General features: G+C 45.9%; 1 protein-coding gene across 1 annotated transcript; it reads left to right on the top strand.

Annotated features, from left to right (window-relative positions):
• The first annotated feature begins 1,554 nt into the window (after positions 1 to 1,554).
• LOC131897571 (pregnancy-specific glycoprotein 22-like) lies at positions 1,555 to 8,225 on the top strand. Its single transcript, XM_059248540.1, has 4 exons — positions 1,555 to 1,907; positions 4,798 to 5,157; positions 6,368 to 6,727; positions 7,771 to 8,225. The coding sequence occupies exons 1-4, from the start codon at positions 1,604 to 1,606 to the stop codon at positions 8,040 to 8,042; spliced, it is 1,296 nt and encodes a 431-aa protein (XP_059104523.1). The 5' UTR covers positions 1,555 to 1,603; the 3' UTR covers positions 8,043 to 8,225.
• The last annotated feature ends 6,395 nt before the right edge of the window (positions 8,226 to 14,620 follow it).

Below are 14,620 nucleotides of genomic sequence, written 5' to 3'. Positions count from 1 at the left end.
AATTCTAGAATGTTGCCTTGAAAACATCCATAGAAAGATGGAGCCCACAGTTATTTCAAGGACACACAGGTCACTTCTCCAACACTGAGCGTATGAAACTCCTCACACAACTGCTCCTGGGCTTCCCTCCTGGATCATTAATTTGACTGGTGATATCAGTGATAAAGAATTGATCTTCATTCCTAGTCATCACTCAGCTGATTTCTTTCCAGCCCTCAGAGACATTTCAGTCACCTTCCTGCAGGGATCCAGTAAATACCACCTTCTCAGAGCATTGAGAACACAGGGTAGACTGGACATTCAACTGTGTCTCTGTATTACAAGGATGTATAGGCATGATGGAGGCTCCTTCTTTGGTGCTGACAGACCCAAGGCAAGACACAACAGATATCAGACCTGGGATGAGCCATTGTTCTCTGAGGGCATGGGGATGGCTCATCAGCCTTGTTGCTCAATGTGTTGTTTGGAGGAGAAACATAAAAGGCAGTTGAGAGGGATGTGGGGCAGCACTGAGAGTAGAAGGGATTGAGCAATGCCTTGGACTCAAACCCCATTACTCACAGTCCATTGGATTCTGGACTGTCTGAGAAAAATCTCAGCCCAGAAAGAGGAAGAACAGCAGAATCTGAGTTCTGTGTTGGAGCTGAGGCTCTTCTCCTCAGAGGAAGGACAGCCGGTCAGAAGATTAATGAAGGAGTCCTCTGTGCTACTTTGCAATGGGTGTCCTCCCTGGCAGGGGTTGATCACAGGTAAGGGTACTCACTCTCTGACTGTGCGGGGATGTGAAGGCAGAGGCAAGGTGGAGTCTCCTAAAGGGAACAGAATCTTGAGAGCAGACTCAAGGTTTCTGTTTGCAATTATGGTGCAGAAGGTGAGGGACAGAGGCTCAGCAGCCTGAAGCTCTCAGGGGACAGCAGGTGATGACAGTAAGGGAGAAGGCTCAAACACTCCATATTCACAGTGAGTTACATTGGCTGCAATGTTCTGAAGACAGCTGTTCCCAACCATGACAGTGTGACCCTCCAAATAGAAATCAAACAGGGGAGGGCTAGTGCCATGTCTCAGTGTGTGAAGATAGGACAACCTGAAGCCTTATTTCAAAAAAACCACCACTTAAACCACAACCAAAACCAAAAACCAACCAACCAAACAAAAAACCAAAAAACCAACCAAACAAAAAGCCCTGGTTCTAAAGGACCTGATATCAGTATATCTGAAATATGAAGCCATGGGTTGACTAGAATCACAAGGGGAACAGAGAAATAAATCAGAAAGTGAGAACTCTCCAGAGGCAGAGTTCAGAGAGGCATTGCTCCTCACACCAAATACTCCGTGAGGAGGGATATGGGACATTGATAGGGGAACCAGGCAGATACCTCAGTAGAGAATTCCTTAGAGAGTTAGTGACACACTGAGACACTCTAAGACAATGGATGTTATGTTGATTATGTCTGTAAAAGATGTTGGCTCGACCCCTACTCACACACCAAAGCTGAGTGCTGATCACACCTGTTTAATATTGGTGGTTTTTCTCAATTTCCTTCTAGCCTCCCTTTTAACCTTCTGGATCCTGTCCACCACTGCCACTGTAAACACTGAATCAATGCCACTCCTAGTGGCTGAAGGAGAAAACATCCTTTTCCCTGTCCAAGATCTTCCAGAGAATATTATAGCCGTAGCCTGGTTCAAAGGACTAACAAAGATGACACAAGGAATTGCTTTGTACGCACTGCACAGTGGTTTAAGTTGCCCAGGTTCTGTGCACAGTGGTAGAGAGACAATATATCGCAATGGATCCCTGCTGCTGGAAAAGGTCACCCAGAATGACACAGGATTTTATACCCAACGAACCTTTAATAGACACAGAAAAATCATGTCAACAGCATCCATTTACCTCCATGTGTCTGGTAAGTGACTCATTGTGAACTCTGTGAGCTGGGTGAGGTTCATTTCACAGGACACATACAGAAGGGAGGTCTGTGCCTACCTTCCCTATACGTTGTGCTCCCATATTAGGTTTGAACATTTAGTGAAGGCCACATGGTGTAGAAAAATGGCAATAAATCAGAATCCTTCATTTGACTTTACCTTGCACATAGGTGGATGCATGGTGGGTAACTGATCCAAGGATATCTGCTTCTGTCTAGACCTTAGGGATTCCTACTAGGAATGTTTCCATGAGAAAGACCTCAAGGGAATCATCACTGTGCCTCGTCAGGGAAAAAATGGGATCCTCCCAGAGATATGAGCACCAGGATGCCCTGTCTCCAGACCTTTGTCTCAGACTCAACTCCAGGTGTCCATGAGAAACATTTTATACATGTTGGAGTTTCACTTCCTGATGGCAGGGAACAGTGCTCCATAGTAATCACAGGCTTGTGATGTGTGGAACCAGGCAGTGTGCTGTCATGAGAGCCTTGGTGGGGATATGTCCCTTGGCCATCTTCTTCAGAGAGTCAGCAGGGGAGCATAGCTCAACAGGTGTCCAGGCCATCAATTAACTGTTCTGTTGGGCATATGAGATTTCACATGATGGTCATTTTCCCCAAGGAGAGGGATTGAGGATTTCCTGACAAGTACTTGTTCTCTGGGTCCAGCTTGGGGAAATATCTCCTGCAGGCAAATGGCTACAGGTTATGCTGATCTGACAGTTTCCCAGACATGAACTGTAGTTCCCTTGATCCCCACTGATGTTATTGGGACACACAATGAACTGGCAGAAAAGTATTTGCCTGAACCAGGAACTTACCTAGTAGCCTGGTTCCACTCCTGTTTTTACAGACCTGGAAATCATGGTCACAGCATTCTCAGACCTACTGACTGCTTAATGTGTCTGCTACACTGCCAGGAGATCATGTTGTTTTTCACTTTAGGTGTTTCCTTTGTAAAATACACAATATTCAAGGGGAATCAACTGGATAGAGGTCCAAGGCTTCTCAGGCAGACCATGGAGCACATGGGCAAACCCATTACACAGCTCAGCAAACAGAGGAAGCAGGAACATGTTCCTGAAAATCTTGCACAGGATGAAGGAGCTCACAGGCTTTTCCCAGGAATCAGGTCACCTCCTCCCACACACCCAATATGAGAGACTCCTATCACATCCTTGGCCATTGACCTCAGTCAGAACCCTGTCTGATGGTGATTCCGGTGAGAATAGATCTGTTCTTTCCCCCACATATCACTCAGCTGCTCCCTTTGGATCCTCACAGGCAGTTTTGTCACCTTCCTGCTGGGAGAAAATTCCATGTTTCCAGAGAAGACTGAGTGCTCAGCTGGGTTTTTTTTTTAATCACACAGTTGTGCAGACTTTCCATTTTTTGATGCTGACAAACCTAGGCCAGAATGTAGCAGAGTGCAGTTCCAGGGTCAGCTGCTTTTATCTCATGTGACGGGGATGGGCATTTCACTTGTTCACTTGACACTCACTCTGTTTTCCAGATGATAGAGACATAAAGACAGAATTGGAAAGGAACATGGGGCAGCACTGAAACTGGAGGGGCAGAGCACTGTTTTGAACACAGTCTCGTCCTCAGCCCATGGGACTCTGGGAGGTGCTCCTCACTTGGGAAGAGGCTCAGCTCAGAAGGGAGAAGGACAGCAGAGCATGGGAACTGTGCTGGAGCAGAAATTCCTGAGAGGGAAGACAGATCAACCTGCTGAGACAACGGATGCCCCTCTGTACTCCTCTGCAAAGGGCGCACCACATGTCAGGGGCTTCTGCTCACAAATGGGGAGACCAGGCAGGAGTTGAATGTGTGAGGAGAGGACTGACATACACTCTGGAATCTACTGAATGTCACAAGGATATGAGAGGAGTCTCAGTGTTTGTAGGGGAGAAAATACAGAGTGCAAATGAGGCACAGCATTAGGATACTGCCATTGTATATTGAATATTAAACAGTAAGGGAGGGGGAGACACTGTTATTTCAAGATGTTACTAAGCATGACCACAATATTCTGAAGATTGATACTCTCAGCTTTATAGCCCAAATAAAAATCAAGCTTGGGTGGATCAGTGACATGGTACAATGGATATAGGCATTTACTTCACTGTCTAGCAAGCTGAGACCAATGAACAGAAGTCCTCTGATCTCCACTGAAGTACTGTGTCCTGGAACCGCCCCTTCCCCCCACTAGACTAGCCTTTACACTAATCACACACAAGTATAATATGTAAACAAGTGTAAAAAATCAAAGGAAATGGAATGAGTCAGTACTGCATCCCTAAACCTGTGAGTTTCTTAAATAAATCCATGGACATACAGGGTTCTGGGAAATCATTCATTCATTCATTCAGTCAGTCAGTCAGTCAGTCTTCACAAGTATCAGAGTCTTTTCTAGGCATCATTTAAAAAATACAAGACAACTCATGGTTTTTATGAGGTCCTAGTTTGAATGGACTTGAAGTAAAGAAAGATAGAAGGTAAATTCAGGTGTTGGCTGCAGCCCCAAGGGGAACAGAACAAGTTTAGAGAGTGAAGACACAGGGTCTGTAGGGGAAGATGTCAGGCAGGCATCACCCCAACACCAACCAACTGTAAATTTTAGCAGAGATCTGATGGCAGTAAGCCAGGGCAATGTTGACAACTAAAGAGAGAGATACATATAGTGGAAATGACAAGTGTGGGGACACTGAGAACATAAGATCATTTGCAGACCTCCACCAAGGAGGACAGGAAGACACTCACCCATGAACCTGGATTGAGGAATGGACACAGCTGCTCAGGACACAGGGCCTCATCTTAGTCAAATACAAATGTCACAATTTAGATGAATCTCTCTCTTCCCTTTCAGCTTTCCTTTGGAAGTGTGGCCACCTTGCTACCTCTGCCCAGCCCACTATTGAATTAGTGCCACCCAGCGTTGCTGAAGGGGGAAGTGTTCTTCTCCTCGTTCACAATCCCCCGGAGAATGTTTTAGGTTTCTCCTGGTTCAAAGGAATGACTGAGTTCAAGAACCTTGTGGCTGCCCGGTTTATACTAGACAGGAAATCAACTGTGTGGGGGCCTGCGTACAGTGGCAGAGAGATGTTGCATGGTGATGGATCCTTGCTGCTACACAGTGTAACTCAGAAAGACTCTGGACTCTATACCCTAAGAATTCATAGAACGGATATGGGACATGAAGAAACACAAGTGCAGTTCCATGTGTACAGTAAGTATTTCTCTGTGATTCTTCAGTGCTGGGTGGGGCTTAGACACACAGGGCTGTCATGGCTGGTCTAGCCTCCCTGCCCTCTGCCCTGTGTCCCCATGGGGAGGTTTGAGCACTTAATGCAGGACACACTGGTAGAGACAAGTGGCCATAGAGCATCTTCCATCTTCTGATTCCACCTGCATCAAGGAAGACCTTGATGGAAAGGAACTCATCCTAAGATGTCAGAGTCAGCCCAGGCTCTTGGGGTTCTAGACCAGGGAGGCCTGAGCCCTGTCATCTTTCCAAGGCTGGACTAAAGTCATCCATGGGAGCATTTTTCTAGTGCTGTACTCTTACAAAGCTCATAGGGAACAATGGTTTTAAAACATCCATGTCTAACTGGGGTATTTATTAGTTCCCAATTGAGAGTGTCATAAATAAAGTTCAGGAACTGGTGAAGAGACTATGGAGGAGTGCTTCCTGTTGGTTGCTCTTCAGGTTTGCTCAACCAGCTCTCTTACATCACCCAGGACTCCTAGCTCAGGGCTTGAACTGCCTACATTGGTCTCAATCCTTTTGCATCAATTACCAATTTAAAAAATGTACTAGAGTTTTGCCCACTGGCCAGTCCAGCAGTGGTGTTTTCAACTGAGTCCTTGTCTGGCAAAATGACTGTAACTTGCATCAAGTTGATATAAAACCAGCCAGCCTAATACCCAAACCTTTTAAAGATCCAAGCCTGCCTTGAAGATCAAACTGCTCCCAGCCACCAGAAAGCCCTAGACCTGACAGAGCAGCAAGTACATCTATTATGTGGGGTCAGGGGTTGAGTGTTACCTCAAAGGAAACTGAAGAAAAAAACCTGGAAAATTAAAGTTCCAGGCTTGTTGAGTTCAGGGGAGGCATCATCTCAAACCCCAGTGTGCATGAGTGTGTGCAGTGTCTGACTGAGGGCAGTGAGGGAGCAGCCATGTAGACACCCAAGGGGACAGTTCCATGCAGTGGACATGACACTTTCAGAGACACTGTTGGAAAGGAGGAGGCCATGTTTCTGCTCTTTATTAAGTCGGACACACACACTCACACACACACACACACACACACACACACACACACATCTGCAACTCTAGGCTGAGTGATGAACCCATCTGCTCAGGATGGAGGTCACAATCTTTTCACCAAGCACAATGATCCCCATGTGATGGCTTTTTTCTCTTTTCCCTCCCAGCTTCCATTTCTGTGTTCTGTAACTCTCTCACTTCCTCCCAACTCATGATCCAAGTGGTGCCTCGGTATCCTGCTGAAGGGGAAAGCATTCTTCTCCAAGTTCATAATCTTCCAGAAGATCTGATATCCTTTTTCTGGTACAAATCGAAGTATAGCACCCTGGTCCTCAAAATTGTAGAATACAGTGGTGACTTGAATTCCATCTTGTGGTGGTCTTCACATGGAAGAAGATGGATGGTGTATGACAATGGATCCCTGATGCTCCAGGATGTCACCGAGAAAGATGCAGGATTGTACACACTAGAAGTTTTAAACAAAGATTTCAATATTGAAAAAGCATTTGTAGAATTTTATGTAAAGAGTAAGTGACTCTCTCTATGGTCTCTAACTGCTTGGTGTGGCTTATTCTACTTTATACACTGAAGTATCAGGATTTGGCTGTGCCTGCTCTCCCCTCTACTATATTTTGTCTCCCCAATGGGGTTGGGGCCCTTACTGCAGAACACACACTGGGTAGACAAACTTTAACAGGTCAGAAATCCTCACCTGTCTTTACCTGCACAGAGGAGGACCTGTGCTGGGTAAACTCAACCCCAAGGTGTCAGCCACAGCCCAGACACTTGGAGCTGTCACCATGCACATGTCCCCAGAAAGACTCTATGGGAGTCAGGCAGGCCATGGCTGATGAAGCCATGGGGTACTTACAGAGAACACCAGGAATCTGTGACTCCAATGCTTTGCCCCTGGCTGGACTCAAGGTGACACTGGGGAGATTTTTGTAACTCTTTGTTTAGATATCCTGTGAGAGCTTTCAGGGAACAAGGCTTTACGTCAGTCCAAGTCATAGGACTGTCACATAGAGTGTAGAACCAGCTGTGTACCGCCATGACAGCTGTAGTTAGGTAGGTCACCTGAGTATCTCCTTCTCCTGAGGCTGAGTAGACAGGTGTCTGGGCCATTAGCCTATAGTTATGATGGGCTTGAGACTTCACAGGAAGGTCAAGGCACCAAGGGAAGAAACAGAGGCGGCAGCTACTCCAGATTCCTCCTTCACCTCAGGGTCCAGCATAGGAAATTCTCTTTTGCAGGTGAATAGTAACAGATGCTGCTGATGTGAGCAGCTCCCCATCCCAAGGTCAGAACATTGCTCATAACTAAACTTAACTCATGGACACAGCCATGATCGTGCACTGTGTGTCTTATTACAGGGAACCTGAGACACAGGAAACAGTGCCTGAATTAGGGTCACATAGTCCCTGGGTGGCAGATCCAAAGTATAAAGTATTTCTATAGTCACGGTTCCAAGTTCCCACCCCTGGAAGGTTTATAAAGTATGAACTAAAGATGGCCTGGTTGAACTCTTAGGACTTCTGTCATTTGGTACCCTCTTCTGTTTCTTCACAGAATATGTGACACAGCCCTTTGTGCGAGTCACTGATACCACAGTCAGAGGAGGTAGATCTGTGATCTTCACGTGCGTTTCACCCGACAATGATATCTCTATTCGTTGGATCTTCAATAACCAGAATCTGCAGCTCACAGAGAGGATGACTCTTTCCCCAACAAAGTGCGGACTCAGAATAGATCCTGTCGGGAGTGAGGATGCTGGACAGTATCAGTGTGAGGTCTCCAACCGATTCAGTTTGAAGATCAGTCTCCCAGTCTGGTGGCCATGATGAGTGACTGATCTCTCCTCTCATCCCACAGCCGAATGGGGGCCTTTACTTATCAATGGGGTATAAAATAGAGAAAAGTTTTGTGGTGGAAATGATTAGTTACTACTCGGCTACAGCCAGAATGGTGACTCATATCTATAATCCAGGGATACATGTGTGTACAAAGGAAGGCCGGGATTTAAAGTGAGGTAAAAGGAAAATAAAGACATCATAATGATGCACAAAAATAAAAGGCATTAAGAGCTTAGGTTGTGGTTGAAATATATACTGATCCCTCTGAATTCATGGGAACTAATTTCAGGAGCCCTCAATTTTTTGGGTGCTCTGAGTCTGCTGTGAAACTGGTGCATTGTTTGCATTTAGAAAAACATGCTCTCGTATGCTCAAATACATTCCTTGCTTAACTAATTCACTTAGGTCCAATGCTGCCTGCACACCATCATCCATGTGAAGTAAGGAAGAGTGACAGGAGAAGGGTCTGCCCATGATTCACTGTGGACATAGCTGGTTTCTAAATAGCTATGATCCACAGTTTGTTTGATGCACAGATGTAAAATCCTTCATGTCTGGGCTGGTCATGCTGTTTTCGTTCTGATAATGGCATTCACCTTGCACATGAGTGTGTTTCCTGTTAATATGCATATCTTTCCTTTTTTATTTTCCTCTCATTTATTACATCCTGACCACAGTTTCTCCTCCCTCCACTCCTCCCTTAACCTCACTTCTTCTCTACCCCACATCCATTTCTCTTCTGTTTCCTCGCAAAAAATGAGCAGGTCTCCCAGGGACATCTATAGAACATGGCATGGCAAGTTACATTAGGCTTGCCACTGACACTCATATCTGAGCTCAGAAGACAACCAAGTAGGAAGAAAAGGGTCTAAAGGACAGGTAAAAGAGTCAGAGATATCCCACACTTCCCCTATTAGGAGTTTCACAAGAATACCCATCTACACTACCATAACTTACATGCTGAGGTCCTAGGTCAAATTCATACAGGGTCCATGATTATCAGTTCAGACTCTGTGATCCTCTACAAGCCCTGCTTACTTGTTTCTGTGTTCCATGTTTTCATGGTGTCCTTGTCCCCTCTAGTTCCTACAATCCACCATTCCCTTATTCTCTGAGGTTCCTCTGGTGCCACCAAGTGTTTGGTTGTATGTTTCTGCATCTGTTCCCAAATGCTGCTAGATGATGCTTCTCTATTGACTACTAGCCTGGACACTGATCTACTAGTATAAAAGTATATTATTAGTAATCATTCCATTGAAATTTTTTTCTGGTCATACTTTGTTTGTTCTTAAATTTCTGGGCTGGCCAGCCTCTGGTTCCTGGCTATCCAGGCAGTGACTAGGTCTGGGCTCCCTCTCATGGCATGGGCTTTAATTTGGAGCAGTCATTGGTTGTCCACTACCACAAGTTCTGTTCCACCATTACCCCAGTACATGTTTCATGAAGGACAGATTGTAGGTAGAATGTTTTGTGGGTGGATTGGTATCCACCGTTTGAAGTCTTCTGTTGTAGAATATAGATCCATCCTACTAGATGGAATAGATATACTGGAGAGCCATAGTGAACAAAATGACAGGTGCTGCATCTCACCTGTTCTGAAGGCATCAGGGCATCTCACAGTTAATATGTTGACCATCCATTGTGTAGCCCCAGACATGAGAGTTCAATTCTACTAGTGATCTCTAGTGTATGATATCAGGACACATGTTCAACAGTCAGGAAATTGCTTCTGTGAGTCATGACCCAAGGCAAAAACACAGCAGATGTCAGCCCTGGGAAGAGGCATTGTTCTCTGGGGGCATGGGGATGCTTATGAGCCTTGTTGTTCAATGTTTTGTTTGCAGAAGAAATGTAGAGAGAAAAGTTCAGAAGGATGCGGGACAGCACTGAGAGTTGAAGGGACAGAGCTGTGCCTTGGAAACAGACCCAATAACCTACTACCAAATTGATTATTGGAAATGCTCAGTCTGGGAGAATGTTAATCTCAGAGTGAGGAAGGACAGCAGAGTCTGGAGGCCATGTTGGCCCTTAAGCTCTTCTCACAGAGAGAAGAGAGTTGGGGGCATCCTCTATGCTCTCCTGCCAAGAGTGTCCCCTCTGGCTATGGCTTCTGCTCACAGGTAAGGGTACTGACTCTCTGACTGTGATGGTGGAGGGGAGCTCAGACACAGGCTGGAGTCTTCTAAACAGGACAGAAGCCCCAGGAGAGACTAAGGGTTCCTGCAGCAGTCCGCTGGCTCAAACGCCATTACAAGATGGCGCTGGTTTCCTGTTTATCCCGAATGCTAACGTGTCGCTCTCCCGCCCGATAGTACTGACCAATCAGCTTACCGCCCAAGCTCCGCCCCCAGAACCTGCATATAAGCCAGCTTGCCCCGGCGCCCGGGGCCCTCCTCCCGTACCAGCTCTCCCGAGAAGCCATAACCGAGCAGCGTTCAATAAAACCGTGATAGAGGAAGAATCTTGGAGTCGTGTCTTGCTTCCCCGCTGGTCGGGGTGCGCCGCAACTGGTGCCGAAACCCGGGAAACTTCGGACCTTGCGAACGACTCGGAGGAGGGCCGAAGATTCAGAACCTCACACGGGAACGGTGAGTACTCATAAGGTATGACTGACGCCTATGACACCAATCTTGCCTTTTTGTTGGACTTTTTCCCGTTGATATTTTTTGTGTGGGTTATCTTGGTGATTGGGTGCTGCTTTTGGCTGCGCTGCCACCGCGCGGAGGAAACTTGTTTGTGTTGCTGCGAGCGAAACGAAAGTAAAGCTCCTTAGTGGGGACAGTCTTTCGTTAGCTCGTTGTTTTCTTTGAGTAAACCTGGTGTAGAGAAATCAGTTTCAAAGATGGGGAACTTTGACTCACATATTGAGTTTTTTGTCAAACCTGTGAAGGAATTACTGGGTGCAAGGGATATTAATGTTTCCTCCGGTTCTATAAAAAGGGCGCTTAAAGAGATAGATCAACATGCGCCATGGTTCGCGGTATCCGGTGATCTCACGATGAGTTCCTGGGAAAAGCTAGGAAAAGATTTAGAAAAACACAAACAAGATCTAGGAAAAGCCACCTTGCCTTTTTGGAGATTGGTGAAATCTTGTCTGGATGAGGAAAAGGCACAGGAAGCAGTAGCAAAGGGGAGAAAGGCTATGGCAGAATGGCAGGATAGTCAGTCCGAAACCGGTAAGGAAACAGAAGCTAGCAAAGAAAATTCTAAACATAAAGAAAATAAAAGAGAAAAGAAAAAACAAAAATTACAACATACAGAAAGGGAACCTTCAGCACCAGCGTACCTATGGTCGGAGCTGGCCGCTATTAATTTGTCTGATTCTGACTCAGAGTTAGATACTGAGGATGAGATAGACCTAGAAAGGGAGGCTGCGGGGTATGAGCGTGAAAGCTATGGCCCAGGGCCCGGAGCCGAGCTATCACGACCACCGCCCTTCGCTCCTAACTCACAAGTGAGTACAGGAAGCTGCGCAGGAAGTCATCGCATTCCTCCCAAAACCTGGACTAAACTAGCAAATGCTTTCCCGGTGTTCGAGGACCCAAACACACAGGTCAGGTCTCATGAGCCTGTATCTTACAAGATGTTAAAAGATCTAGTACAAGCAGTTCAGACCTATGGCCCAACTGCCCATTATCCTCTGTCTATTTTAGACAGAATAGCTAAGGATGTTTTGACTCCGGCAGACTATCAGGAAGTTGGAAGGGCAGCTTTACCCCCTGGTACTTATCTAGAATGGAGGTCTCTGGTCACAGACCATGCCCAAATTCAGGCCCGGCGTAATGCACAAAATGGCCAGCCAGCCTGGACGGCGGATATGTTGTTGGGTCAAGGACAATGGGTAAATAACCAGATAAACTTCCCCATTGAAATTTACAATCAAGTGAAAGAGATACACGTATCCGCCTGGAAAAAACTGGTCAGAAAAGGAGAAGTGAGTGGAAACCTTACTAAGATCATTCAAGGACCAAATGAGCCTTTTGCTGATTTCGTAGCCCGGATGCTTGATGCTGCGGGAAAAATTTTTGGGGATATGGAAACAGCTCTCCCCTTAACGCAGCAACTTATTTATGAACAATGTACAAAGGAGTGCAGACGGGCTATCACGCCCTGGAAACAGAAGGGGCTTGAGGCTTGGTTGAAAGCATGTAGGGAGATAGGGGGCCCTCTCACCAATGCTGGCCTCGCTGCAGCAGTTATGACAGCTGTCAACCGAGGAAGTGGCTCTAAAGGAAAATGTTATAATTGCGGAAAGCCAGGACATCTAAAGAAAGAGTGTCGGTCTCCTTCAGGAGGAAACCAACAGAGGATGCCAGGCACCTGTCCCCGATGCAAAAAGGGAAAACATTGGGCAAATGAATGTAGATCAGTGAAAGATGTTAATGGGCAGCCCCTCCAGCCGATGTTCCCTGCGGTCTCAAAAAACGGATCACGGGGCCCGCGACCCCGGGGCCCGAAAGTGTTCGGGGCTATTCAGAACGAGGCATCGGGGGAATTCCCCCCGCCTCCCTCCAATCAGGGCAAAGAGCCACGTCAGCAGCCGCAGGGTTGGACTTGTGTGCCGCCTCCTCAATGGTACTGACTCCTTCTATGGGGGTGCAGGCCATTGATACTGATCTTATGAATCCATTAAATAAAAATGAGGTGGGCCTTATAATTGGGAGATCAGGTAGTTCCATTAGAGGATTGATGGTTTTGCCAGGTGTTATTGACCCTGATTACCAGGGGAAAATCAAGATTATGTGCTGGTCTCCCAAGGGATTGTTTTCAATTGCTCCAGGAGACCGCATAGCTCAGATGTTAGTTCTCCCCTCTCATCATTCTAGATTTCCAGCTTCTGATAGGGAACGAGGCCTTAATGGGTTTGGATCTACAGGGAAAAATGCCTTCATGCTTGCCATGGGTTTGGATCAGAGACCTATGTTAGAATTGATAATAGAGGGAAGGCGATTCCTTGGATTATTGGATACAGGAGCTGACCGGAGTGTCATAAGACAGGAAGAGTGGCCCTCAAAGTGGCCACTTACTATCGCCTCCCAATCCCTTCAAGGCTTAGGATACCAAGAAACACCTAGCATGAGTGCTAAAGAACTTACTTGGCGCTCAGAAGAACAAGACGGAAAATTTCAACCTTTTGTCGTATCCCTCCCCATTAATCTATGGGGGAGGGATGTGCAGCAACAGATGCATTTGCAGCTTACCAATGAGTATTCCCCTGCATCACAAGCTATCATGAGGAAACAGGGATATTTTCCAGGAAAGGGGTTGGGAAGGAACCTTCAGGGAAGAAGTAGTCCAGTTCAGCCGTCATCCCATAGGTATAGAGAAGGGTTGGGTTTTTCATAGGGGCCTCTGAGGATAAGCAACCATTAAAGATACCCTGGCAAGTTGATACACCCGTTTGGACACCTCAGTGGCCCTTGTCAAAAGAGAAGCTCCAAGCGGCAAAACAATTAGTTGCAGAGCAGCTTCGGTTACATCATATTGAGCCTTCCACGTCACCGTGGAATTCTCCCATCTTTATTATTAAAAAGAAATCAGGAAAATGGAGATTGTTACATGATCTACGCTCCATAAATGCACAGATGGTTATTATGGGACCCGTACAACGAGGTCTCCCTATGCTTACAGCATTACCAAAAGGATGGCCTGTGATAACAATAGACATAAAGGATTGCTTTTTTTCTATTCCCATTCATGAAGAGGATAGACCTAGATTTGCTTTTACAGTTCCAGCCGTTAATCATGAAGCTCCTGATGAACGCTTTCAATGGCGAGTTTTACCACAAGGCATGGCTAATAGCCCGACTATGTGCCAACTTTATGTTGGCCGCGCCATTGACCCTATTCGAAGTCAGTTTCCCAATTTGAAAATTATACACTATATGGATGATCTTCTTATAACTGGAGAAAAGGTTAAGCAAGTCGAAGAATGCTTGCAAAGCCTTTTGAAAGCTTTAGCAAATGCAGAGCTTTATATTAGCCCTGAGAAGTTACAAAAGGGCATACTTGTTGATTTTCTTGGTACCCGTATTTCCCCAGATGAGATTATGCCCCAGAATATTACCTTACAAACTTCATGCCTTCATACATTGAATGATTTTCAAAAATTTTTAGGAAATGTTAATTGGCTAATGGGATATTTGAAAATTCCAAAAGGAGACCTTATGCCCCTATATAAGATATTGGAAGGTAATCCTGATTTGACCTCTCCCCGACAATTGACATTGGAAGCTCAAAATTCTATCCAAAAGATACAAGAAGCGTTAAAAACAGCTCAATTAAAGAGATTAGACTATACACAGTCATTCCAGTTAGTAATCCTCCCCACAAAGGTTGTCCCTCTAGGAGTGGTTTGGCAGAATGGACCTCTTTGGTGGCTGCATGGACAAGGATTGGGATCTAAAAATGTCCACTATTATCCCGATTTAGTGGCAAGGCAGGCGTTAAATGGTCTAAAGTGGTGCCTTGAGTTTTTCGGCGAGCCACCAGCAACATTGATAGTGCCCTACACCAAAGAACAAATTGAGATTTTAACAGGTGCGACCTCATGGTGGGCTATTCTT

This window comes from Peromyscus eremicus, chromosome 1 (genome assembly GCF_949786415.1).
Source record: "Peromyscus eremicus chromosome 1, PerEre_H2_v1, whole genome shotgun sequence".
Taxonomy (NCBI): domain Eukaryota; kingdom Metazoa; phylum Chordata; class Mammalia; order Rodentia; family Cricetidae; genus Peromyscus; species Peromyscus eremicus.
Note: the sequence above shows the minus strand (reverse complement) of the source record. Positions and strands in the feature narration are given on the sequence as shown.

Bases quoted from the DNA above. Each gene is read 5' to 3' on its own strand.
- LOC131897571 (XM_059248540.1), top strand. From the start codon at position 1,604: ATGCCACTCCTAGTGGCTGAAGGAGAAAACATCCTTTTCCCTGTCCAA. The intron at 1,908-4,797 runs GTAAGTGACTCA...CTTCCCTTTCAG, and splicing joins CATTTACCTCCATGTGTCTG to CTTTCCTTTGGAAGTGTGGC. The intron at 6,728-7,770 runs GTAAGTGACTCT...GTTTCTTCACAG, and splicing joins TGTAGAATTTTATGTAAAGA to AATATGTGACACAGCCCTTT.